This window comes from Oryza glaberrima, chromosome 8 (genome assembly GCF_000147395.1).
Source record: "Oryza glaberrima chromosome 8, OglaRS2, whole genome shotgun sequence".
Classification (NCBI taxonomy): domain Eukaryota; kingdom Viridiplantae; phylum Streptophyta; class Magnoliopsida; order Poales; family Poaceae; genus Oryza; species Oryza glaberrima.
The window spans coordinates 11786830-11799317 of NC_068333.1; the positions used below are offsets into that span (position 1 = coordinate 11786830).

General features: G+C 39.4%; 1 protein-coding gene across 1 annotated transcript; it reads left to right on the top strand.

Moving 5' to 3' along the window:
• The first annotated feature begins 425 nt into the window (after positions 1 to 425).
• On the top strand, positions 426 to 12488 carry LOC127781328 (uncharacterized). Its single transcript, XM_052308271.1, has 13 exons — positions 426 to 629; positions 730 to 796; positions 3518 to 3628; positions 4370 to 4559; positions 4692 to 4777; positions 4942 to 5134; positions 7157 to 7268; positions 7481 to 7608; positions 7701 to 7907; positions 7981 to 8090; positions 8645 to 8768; positions 10717 to 10860; positions 11982 to 12488. Exons 1-13 carry the CDS (start codon positions 539 to 541, stop codon positions 12198 to 12200), a joined length of 1782 nt encoding a protein of 593 aa, XP_052164231.1. The 5' UTR covers positions 426 to 538; the 3' UTR covers positions 12201 to 12488.

Below are 12488 nucleotides of genomic sequence, written 5' to 3' on the forward strand. Positions count from 1 at the left end.
TAAACGGTGCGTTTCATGCGAAAACTTTCTATATAAAAGTTGCTCTAAAATATCATATTAATTTATTTTTCAAGTTTGTAATAATTAAAACTCAATCAATCATACGTTAATACCACCTCGTTTTGCATAAAAAACTTAATCTTCATCTTTATGTTCATTTTCAGGAGAAAAAGAGTACCACTTAAATTTAATCAAATTAACAAAGTTTGACTAAGAAAAAAAATCAAACGAATTATGATATAAAACGGATGGAGTATTTATAATTTATTAGTAATCATAACAATCAATTGTTTTGACAAAAAAAAAAAACTTCCCTAACATTTTAGTTTTATTGTTTGGATTAATATTCTCACTACGCTTCTCTCCTGGTAGTACTAACACACGAAAGACGATAGATAGACGGTATAACCCCGTGAAACAGTCTCGGAGACTCGGATCCAAGTACCCCCGGCCCCCAACCCAGCAAAACCCAACACAATCCTCCCTCGCTACGCTACGCCGCGGCCGCACCGGAGGCGCACCCCGCCGGCCGCCAGCCATGTCGAAGCCCGCGGACCAGCCCCCGCCGTCGGACATGGAGGTCGACGCCGCGGCCGACGAGAAGCCGCTCGTCAGGTTCTCCATCAACGGTGGGCTTCTCTTCCTCCCCTCTCCCCACTCCCCGATGGTTCCACGACCGATCCCTAGTTGCTGATCCGGGCGCCGCCGGTTCTCCTCTCCTCCTCGCAGTGCTGGAGCTCATGAGGGAGGCGCAGATGCAGCACGGCCTCCGCCACGGCGACTACACGCGGTACAGGTGCGCGCTCCCGGACTTCCTACCAGATCTGTCTACGATTTCCCCCCTCCGCCCCCCCCCCGTGTTAGATCGAATCGTCTAAGGCTCCCGATCTTATCTCCTGCGGTCTCTGATGGACTTGTGATGGATTGCCCTCATCTAATTGTATAGCTACCTGCGATCCAAACTGTTCTATGCAAACCTTTTTTTTTGGTATATATATACTGAATCTCTATAATTTTTTTTTTGAAACCGTCTCCTTAATTTCATTTTGAGAAATGATGAGAAATGTATATTTGCTCTGCAATGCCTGCTCTTTTTCCTGGCAGAGGTGCTTGAAAGGATTTTCGTTTCTATGTTAGTACAATCCCGTGGCATGTTTTTTGTTTTGCCCAATTATCTTGCTTTTGATTGTTATTTACAAGTTAGTCTGTATCTAGGATTTATACTATTACAGAAAGGATCAGAGCAGTCCCAGTGCTTCATGTAGGATAGTTCCTGTAGTATTGAATAGGGTGCTAGATGGGATTTTTGATAGAGTTAGCAATAGATTTATTGAGGAGAGAGTGATCTCATGTAAGAATCAGTTCTACGTGTAAACCAAGAAGGTAACAAGGAAATTTTATTGAGGAGGAGGATTGGAGGAAATTTTATGTTAATCCCTAATCTAGAAATAATACATTGACAAATTAGTTTCTAGAGTAGTGTCTATGTGATATGGCTTGGCATTGACACCACTTACTAGTGTATGTAATTTACCACTATTTTATTCCATCTGTGATAATGTCAATTTCAGTGAATTGGGGATTCTTCACAGTACAGTTGATCTAGCCCTAAAGGGCAAGTGCAATGTATACAGGAGATGTGAAAAGTCTAAAATGCCCATAATATTCTTAACACCCCCATTCAAATGCAATGATGCAGTAACATTGCATTTGAAAGGTAAAACTAAAAACTAGGACAAAGTAAATATTGGCATATCTCCAAAGTCTTGATGATGTCGTCAAAGTGTGCCAATTCTTGGATATTGAAGAAGAAAAGATCTGTCCCCTCAATGAAGTGGACCTCGGAGCCTTCAGAAATTGTTCTTTGACCCTCGGTACCTTACAGCCTTTACGAACCATTCTTCAGCCCTTCACTGATTCGGAGACTTCGATGATGATGATGATAGAGGCCCTTCACAAACTGTTCTTGGGCCTTTACTATTAGATGATGATGATGATGATGATCAGCTTTGACATAGAGCTGATGAAGTGATGATAACCAACTCTGACATGGAGCTGGTGAACTGATGACGTAGACCAACTCCGACGGGAAGCCGGGCAAGTTGGAGATAGATTGGCATGACCTCAACGAATTGAAGGATAGGCACTGACTTTGATGGAGTAAATGGGACCTAGTAAATGACACAATGATACTAGAAGATATGTGGCTGGACTGAGTGGATAGACTAGATAGGAAAGAAATCGATTTGTAGAGGATATTGATATGCTAGCAAAAGACATAGTGGTGGCTCAATCTAAACTAGCAGATGACTTAGGACACTAGCAAAAGACATTTGGAGAGGAATATCCTATAACAGCAGCAAAGACACTAACTAGCAGTCACATGATATTACTTTGGATGAACTGAATGCACTAGCAGATGAGATTAAGCAACTGATGAAGATGAATAATATAGTAGGTAGTAGAGATGATGATAGCAAGAGGATTGGAACTTGCTGATGCTAAGCCTGTTGTTGCTACTGCTAGAAGACAAAAGGAGCTTGAGGACAATGAGTAGAATAGACTCGATCTGAGCCTAAACCCCATGAATATCACCTGATCTGGTGAGAATGATGAAGAGGATACTCGAGGTCAAACAGATCTGCTGCTGCTTGAGGACGTGCAGCTGCCAGCAGGTCCTGGGTGAAGAGCTTGACCACTCCCTGCAGCAGAGAGCAAGGGCGACTGATGGCTGCCTTCTGCGAATGACGACAGATGACACGGCACCAGCCGATGGCGCGATAGATGGACGAAGCAGAGACGGGCGCCGCGACAGCGGTGGCTTTGACTGGCCGGGCTTGCTGACGACGACGAGCCACGGCAATGCAACATATCCGAGGTGGACAGTGAGGATGGCCCCGTGATTGACGAGGAACCGCAGAGGGGAACTACGGGTCTGACGAGGTCGGCAGTGGCTAGGAACTTGCTACTGCTGCAGGCTGTGGATGGGTTGGAGCAGATGATGACGATGAGAGGCAGCACACATGTGGCGGCCGCGACTGGCGGCAGGCACGCAACAACCATGACGAATGGGTGGTGACTGCGACGGATGACGTACTTAGGTGATGATGATGACCGACGATGCGGGCCCCTGGCTGCTCGCCGGGGAGCTGAACTAGAGTTAGGGATTGAGGAGAGACTCTGATACCATGTCAATTTCAGTGAATTGGGGATTTTCCACAGTACAGTTGATCTAGCCCTAAAGGGCAAATGTATACAGGAGATGTGAAAAGTCTAATATGCCCCTAATATTTCTTAACAATGATCATAATTAATTAGACCCAAGTAAATCAAAATCAAATCAACCTATATATTCTTTTACTTGCCATTCCTCCAACATCTGCCCCCTGCACCCTCAGACAACTCCTCAATTGTGAAATGCATTGCACTTGCATGGGCCACTATTTTTCTGTAATTAGTTAGTTAATGTTTCATGTTATTGGTTACACTTTGTCTCAAGGATGTTCATGACCTGCAGGAGATACTGTACCACACGTCTCAGAAGGTTATACAAGTCTCTCAAGTTTCTGCATGGCCGTGGTAAATATACCAAGAGGAATATAACAGAGTCAACAGTCACAGATGTGAGGTGTGATGCTTTCTGCTGATAATCTGTTATATAGCTTGGTGTCTCTGTTCATACTTCAATATCCGGGTGTTGTCTTCCCATTTTCAAAGTTGAAAGAAGTTACCATTTCATACTTCATAGCATGATGCCTTCTTGCCATCTAGATCTCAGGATATTGCTCCACCTAAACTATTTAGTGAACCAATTTGGGACTGCTATCTTACTTAAGCTGCTAAGAGCAATAGTAGGGAAACAGACCAGTGACCTGGTGGTAGAAGTTGTTAACCTCCTGGGTGTCTAGGATAATTGGGTTGGAGTCCTATGACAGTCTTAAGTTCCTATATCCATCATTTTTCCTTAGTGAAAACCAGAGCACACGCATAGAGACACCACCACCATGGCAGCACCACAAAAGAAGGTGAAATTGGGTGGTTATTGAGGATGATTAAAACCGTTTGGTGCCCTGTCATAAACGCATAGTGATGAGCTCAGTGTAATCTTGCTTCATAGTTATTGTTTGCTAAATGTTTGCACTCCTCGTTTGGTAATTGCATATGATGCCTCTGATTGTTCCTTGGCAGGCTATTCCCATCACCCAGCAAAAGTATTTATTATTATCGCCATATATGTATGTCACATCATTTTTTTTTAATGACTTCATCAAGAAGTACAATGGCAGTGAGCATTACAGTTGAATTTGTGTAGTTTTTAGACATTTATTGCATCATTATATTCTGAAGTAATTTCAACATATGAGAGCAGGTTTCTACACATAGTATTTTATATGGCTGAGAGAGCATGGAGTCATGCGATGGAAAAGAAAACTGCTGGTCCAAATGCACAACAGCGTATCTACATGTTAGGTAGATTTAGAAAAGCTGTCAAATGGGCAACGCTTTTTTCACATTTATGTTCTCTAAAAGGAGATTCCAGGACGTCTTTGGAAGCTGAGGTGTGTTTCATACCCCCTTTTTTTTTTTTGAGAAAACTCAAATCAAGAAATTTTAAGGTGATATTGCCATATGAGAAAATAACCCTTACAATACTAACATTAAATAATTTCTTTGATAAAATTGTTTTGCAGGCATATGCTTCATACATGAAAGGTACCTTGCTGTTTGAGCAAGAGAAGAACATAGAGGCAGCAATGACAAATTTCAAGAACACCAGGTTAGGTTCTAGAAGTTTGGCCATTATTTCTTGCATATATTTTTCCATAATTGTTCTCCTTGTTGTTTGTACATATTTGATAATCAGCGCCACTGCTAAATCTTCTTTGCATTATAATTGTTGGGAGATCATTGATGGCTGAGTGATGTATTGTTTTTTCACAGGGCTGTATATGAGGAGCTTGGGAAATATGGGAGTATAGAAAATCAACTTTTATGCCGTCAGCGCATTGAGGAAGTGGAACCTATGATTGGATTTTGCTCTCGCAAACTAGGCGGATCAGCTTTGCAAGCACATGAACTACTAGATCTGGAAAAGGAGGGGCCTGCTTATGATCTTTTCAAGGCTAAGATTGAGGTATATATATTTGTTTTCTTACTACTGTTATAATATATGTTTGATGTTGTTCAAGAATTATGTAGAGGACATGGGATGTTTGGTGTAGAGATAAGTGCATGGTTTAACCTTGGAGAATTTGTTTAAAATTGGATTTTTGTTCTTTTTAAGTGGTATTGTGTGTAAGGTGGGAGAGCGGTGGTGCATGCACATGATACTTTTTTACTAGTTTTCTGTTGTAGGTGAGGGGGCAGATGGGGGTATGACTGGTTCCCTCATTTTTTATGTCAGAATCCTTTTGAAAATACACTGTTGATTGCAATGCACTAGGGTTTTAAATCATTTAGACCTTATTACTGAACACATTTGTTATGACATGAAACGTGAATGTTTGAACTTTTGTGGTTTTAGCGGTCTTGCAAGTCATAGACATATTAACTATATATGATCTCAACCTAAAATATGATATTTGCAACTTGTTTAGTTCTTGCTAGGAAGTAATGTTGTTGTTAGGCCACCTGTTCTGTTCAGTGGATTCTTCAGAAGATGCTTTTCTGGCTTATGCATGAGAAGCAGTTAGAGCTTGTGAGATCCTTGAAAGCAATGAAACTGTTTTGTACTGCAGTTTTTCTGTGAAGTGCTAAGTGTAAAAATTCAACGAACATATAGGATCTGCATACCAGTGAATGATGCAGCCAAATCCACAAACACAAATTGACATCTTGACTATAGAGATGAACATTTCCAAACCAGAAAATTGCATCGTCCAAATGCTGATGAGCAACTAGCTCTGTTCATCTCAATTTCCGGATATACAAAGGCAATGAAATTCTTTCTTGAGACATACAATGTTTGAATTACTACTCAAAGGTCATGCAAATTAAGGGGAAAGAAACATAAAACCTACATCTACGAAGGCCACCGCTCGATATGATGATCAGTTGACATCTTCATTGCAGCCAGATCATCTCGACCATTAGTAATGAATTAATGATGACTGGATCAGAAGTCAACGACATGATGAGTTTTACTGGAGAGGCATGCATGGGGCAGTGCTGGCATAGGAGTTAGGAGATGGAGAGAGCCAACCTGCAAGGAGTGAGCAGAGGAGGTGGCTTGACCTAGGAGTGAGGTGGTGGTGAATTGAATGGGACAGCAGGAGACGGTGTATAGAGGTGGTGTGCTCCTAGACTTCATCCTCTTTGCCCCCTAGCCTTATGGGTGCAGTTTGTCCCATGGGGTCATTGGGAGGAAGGGGTAATAGGCAGGAGAGAAATGTGCCTTTTTTATCTGATGGCGTTGTGGGTAATTTAATTGCCCCCAGTGGGTTGTAGGTACAGTATTTGATGGGCCTGACTTTTCCAAAATCATGGTTTAGAATCAGCTTGTTTATTTTGTCTTCTGCTTTTGTGGTTGAGAAGCTGGCTAGAAGCCCAAACAAAGCAGGGCGTAGTATCTGCACAACGTAGTTAGTCATTTCTTTTGCACTTGTGGGAATACAGTAAAATAAATGCAGTTAGGACGATGCTTGTTAATTCTGCATCCTTAAATTACTACGATAATGGACAATCTTTCGTCGACGTGAAAATTTCATGATCAAATTATTATTATTTTGCTGGTATGAACAATTTTGGTATGATTATTTTTGTTGGATTATTTATTCATATGTCATAGAACAAATCATGTAGTTCCTTGAAACCCCCACTCTCTTTGTATGGACAACTTTGAAATTTGGACATGCTAATTCAGCCTAATTCATTTTCTAACGAAGTCAGAAAGGAATTATTATCCTAGTCCGGATAGTGCTACATTAGTTTGGGTATATATTCTTGGCCATTGGGATTGCATATTTGAAAGAGGAGTATAAATGCCACGCTAGGTAATCTCACTCTTCCTGACAGCTGATGTTAGGCTGCGCACAATTTTTGCTATCAATTCCATGCTTAGATTTCTAACTGTTTGGAAATGATAATTTCATGTATTCTCAGTCAGCCAAACTTTTTTTTTCATCTTCTAATATGTTTATGTTGGGGAAATTTTCAGGCTGTATTATCTGAGACAAGATCGCAGCAGGCAGCTTCCATGACCGAGTTTAGCTGGCTTGGTCGCAGATTTCCAATTACTAATGCAAAGACCCGTGTCTCCATTTTGAAAGGTATGCAGCATCTTTCTTTGTGTTTGTGGTCAGGTTGGCGATACGCATGGTTCCTACAACTCAGTGGGTGCGTGTTTGGTTTTGTACTCAGGGTTCTACCCCCTCTTTCTTCTTAATATACGCAGATCTCCTGCGTATTCGATAAAAAAACAAATTGCTACGTCTGCTTAGTTTTACTTGTCGAATTCTCTTTAATCTAGTTATATGATCAGCTCAACAGCTGGAGAAAGACTTGAATGGTGCAAACACAGAATCAGTTCCAGCGGACAAAAAACTTGGTATTTTTGACAAAATATTTTCTGCATACCATGACGCTCGGAGCTGCATCCGCAATGACTTGGTATGAAACACACGCATGCGCAGCAGCTTATATTCTAGAAGAATTCTATGCATCATATAATATTAATTCACATTCTTCTTTTCTGAATGCAGGCTTCTGCTGGCAATGCTGAGAATATAAGAGATGAATTGAATGGTCTTGACAAGGCTGTTAGTGCTGTCTTGGGATTCAGAACCATTGAGCGAAACCAATTACTCGTTAGTATTGCTAAAAGCAAGTTTACCAAGCACCGGGATGAGAAGAATGAGAAAATCACAAAACCAGAAGAACTTGTTCGGTTGTATGATCTGCTTATTCAAGTAAGGTTTCTTTTATATCAGGCATTTATAGAATTGTGTTCTTTTGCTGATGTGAAGCTGCTTTAATTTGCAGAATACAACAGATCTGACTGATTTAATTAGCTCAGGAAGGGATAAAAACAAGGAAGAGAACACTTTTATTCAGGAGTATGAGCTGAAAAGTTTGGCTTTCCGAGCTGAGAGGTCTGTTACAAATCGAGCTTGAATTTCCTTTTGCTTTCCATGCACATTCTCTGCTTTGGCTGTAAACCTCCTCACAATTAATCATGATATTGGCAAATGTCTTGCTTGCTACAAGAACCTTCAACTACGCCAATTACCTATCTACTAAACCATGTCCTCAATAATGAGTTATCAAGATTTAGCTGTGTTCTTTTCTACAGTTTCCCAACTTCTACTCTCATTTCTGCGTGCACGTTTCCCAAAATGCTAAACGGTGTGTTTTTGAAAAAAAAAATTATATTGAAAAGTTGCTGTAAAATATCATATTAATCCATTTTTCAAGTTCTTTTGCTAATACTTAATTAATCATGCGCTAATGAACTACCTCTTTTCCGTGTGGGAGGGAAAGGTTTCCAACTCCCTGAAATGAACATTGCTACAAGGCATTTTCTGTGGTCACATTTTAAAATTACTGCTTTTATTTAAAACTTGCTAGGTTTATAGAATTTCATTTGAGTTATAGAAATGTGCGTCTAATGATGTCTAATCTCAAGTTAAATTGATAAACTGTGCAGATGTTTCTATTTGGCAAAGTCATACAGTTCAGCCGGTAAAAGGGCTGAAGCTTACGCGCTGTTTTGTCATGCCCGTTCAATCACTGATTCTGCAATGCAACAGCTGACTAACAGTCCTGACAAGGTTTTGCTAAACCCAACATTCTTCTTGCTGATTACATGTCATGTTATTTAATGTATTAGCCACAGTTTCAATTTTTTTATGATCAATAAGAATTCAGTAGCTCCTAGATTATGGTTAATATTTTTATCGTTGATTTGAGTGTCACCATCAATACCATTTTGGGCTTGTATTATTAGTAATGAGCATGGTACTAAATAGTGGTGATAGTGGCCACTTTGTGGCCGCTGTAGTGGTAGTGGGCTCTAAGGTGACTCGATGTTACTGTAACAACGTAGCAATTCAAATGTCAAAACAGTGGGTATGGAATAGTGGACGTAATAGTGGTGGCAACGGCCACAATAGGTCAATATCATTTGTAGCTGCCATGATAGCGGGCACTATTTGTAAGTTGCATACACAAGTTTGCAACCTTTTTAAGATATGCATATGCCTAGTTTGTCATAAATGAATTCATATTGTTTATGTTAGATTGGCAAAGGAAAGTGTGTATATATGCTCATAGATAATTCAAATTTAAAAATTTTCTGTACAATAACATGGGAGAATATAGTATCCGTAGCTCATGCTATCTGCCACTACACCAGAGCCAATCTGGTACCAACCCACTATCTGCTATTCCCTCCGTCCCAATATGTAGCAACCTAGGATGGGTCTGGGATTAGACCCATCCTAGGACTACGAATCTGGACATATCCTATGGCTGTGTTTAGTTCACACCAAAATTGGAGGTTTGGTTGAAATCAGAACGATGTGACGGAAAAGTTGGAAGTTTGTGTGTAGGAAAGTTTTGATGTGATGGAAAAGTTGGAAGTTTGAAGAATTATTTTGGAACTAAACACAGCCTGTGTCCAGATTCGTAGTACCCATTCTAGGTTGTTACATATTGGGACGGATGAAGTAGCATTTTTGCTTTGGATCTTGAGCACTGTTTAATTGTGAGTTCATGACTAGAGTTGTAAGATCTAGTCCAAGCATGAAGGGGCCATTTTGGTTCGAAGCCAAAATGTGCCCTACCAAATTGTTTGGCACTTTGAACAGTATTTTGTTAGTGTTTGGTTTGCTTCCAAAATATACCAATAACACATGAAAAGTTACCAAAATTTTGGCACTACCAAAATTTGCCTAGGTTTTGGTAGTACCAACATTTTGGCATGGTAGCAAACCAAATACACCCGAAGCTTCAATCCTGGTCAAATACTTGGTCACATGCTGTTAATGCTCATCTAGAAAGTGATAGTCTTATACTCCCTCCGTCCCATCTTAAGTGCAGCCATGAGTTTCCGTACCCAACTTTATCGTTCGTCTTATTTGAAATTTTTTTATGATTAGTATTTCTATTGTTATTAGATGATAAAACATGAATAGTACTTTATGTGTGACTATGTTTTTATTGTTTTTAAAAAAAATTCAAATAACACAGACAATCAAAGTTGGGCACGGAAAATCATGGCTGCACTTAAAATGGGACGGAGGGAGTATTACTTGTGAACCGCGTCAGGGATTGAAGCAGCTAGCACAGTTGGCCTGTTCAATACCCATGCATGTTCATGACACCATATAACTATAAATGATCTATTATCTTAGTTTTTTAATAGATGACGCCGTTGACTTTTTGTCACATTTGACCATTCGTCTTATTCAAAAAATTTACGTAATTATAATTTGTTTTGTTGTGAGTTGTTTTATCATTCAAAGTACTTTAAGCATGACTTATATCTTATACATTTGCGTAATCTTTTTGAATAAGACATGTGTTTGAAAGTCAACGGCGTCATCTATTAAAAAATGGAGGGAGTAAGTTGACCAGTTATTCTATCAACATAATTTTTGGGCTGTTCAATGAATTTTTCAAAGTAATGACTTATGGTTTTCTCAGCATGCTTGTCGTTCATGTTTTTTGTGTTAAAAAATGTACACAGAATCTTAACTCAAATGCTAATTATTACAGGCCTTAGTCCAAGATCTTAAGGCTCTTTCTGACAGCTGTAGATCCAATAGCTTCATAGAACATGCGACAGGTATTATGGAGGAAGAGAATGTTCCTGAAAGACTTTCGAAAGGTGTCTCAACATTGTCACTTGGTGAACGAAAGGTATGTTTCTAGGACTTAATGTGGACATTTACTAAGGTTTGCATCATTTGTGGGATGCCCTGTCATTTACCATTGATGTCTAAGATCAGCAGAATAGTGCGACGATGGCATATTTGACAAACATTTTTTAGAATAGTACCCCCTCCATCCCTAAATATAGCTACTTTTCTACTTTAACATTAGCATAGGTAAAATTAGAACACAAACAATGATGCTGGCATGTGGATCCACATACTGGTTTAAGTCATCACATATGTCAGCATGTCCACCAGGAGGGGAACTTGAGGGGATTAGAATTCATTCATTTGCTGGTTTGTTTGAAGACTTAGAACAACAGATATCTAGATCGCAATGAGTAGTCCAATGCATAGATGAGATGTACTTGACAGTTACTCTCTAAAGCCACAAATACATGTTTGAACACCGACATGATCCATAAAATGCAACATAAAGTCATAAACCAGTGTGTCCATTGTAATTTATGCATAATCCTGATGGACAAATACTTGTCAAGAAGAATCCACACATATTTTTCATGCATCAATTTAAATATTTAAACAGATATCTAGATCGCAAAGATGAGATGTACTTGACAGTTACTCTCTAAAGCCACAAATACATGTTTGAACACCGACATGATCCATAAAATGCAACATAAAGTCATAAACCAGTGTGTCCATTGTAATTTATGCATAATCCTGATGGACAAGAAAACAATTAATAATTTATACTTGTCAAGAAGAATCCACACATATTTTTCATGCATCAATTTAAATATTTAAAAACAATTAATAATTTATACTTCAAGTTTCTAATGTTCTGAAGCAATATCTGTGTATTGAGGGACTAACAATTAGATGCTTGACATGACAAGCTTCTGTTGGTGCTGTTCTGTACAATTATTAGAATAAGAATGTCTTCTGCATGCATGTGAAGGGTTAAGAATGTCTTAGGATGTTATTGTTCGTTAAGTTTAAGTAGGCTAGATTTGCAAGTTAAGTTAATATTTTGTAGCACTTTATGTTGTGTATTTTATTACCCCATGGATCATTGCAATTGAAAGCAAGTTCTGGTATAGAACATCTTCAAACAGATTTTGATGATATACTGGTATTTTGCAGGAGGCTTTCCTTCTTGATATGCTAGAAAGCTATGAATCAGCACTCGGTGAATCAAATACCAAAACACCATGTCGCATTGCACGATTCCCACCTCCATTCCATTCAGTTCCGTGTAATCCTATTGTTCTTGATATGGCCTACAATGCGATCGAGTTCCCAAACATTGAGAACAGAATGAAGAAGGAGAAGAAGGGTCTTCTCAGCAGATTCTGGGGCTGAAAAGAAGGGAGGGCGTAGTTCGACAGGATTATCTTCCTCTTGGATTTTGATACATTAGTTTGGTGGTTTGAATTGGTCTTTTCTTTTGCCATGAACTGGAACATGGCACTCTCGATTGGTGGAATGGTTTTGTTGGGCATCCCTTTCCCCTTAAGAATGTCATACTTTTTTTTTGTTAGGCAAAAAAATTTGCGTTTTCAAAGTACATCAGTTTTGAATGTCACACTAACTCGGTTACATACTGTATGAAGAGATGACTAGATCGCAGTTCAGTATTTAAATTGTCAA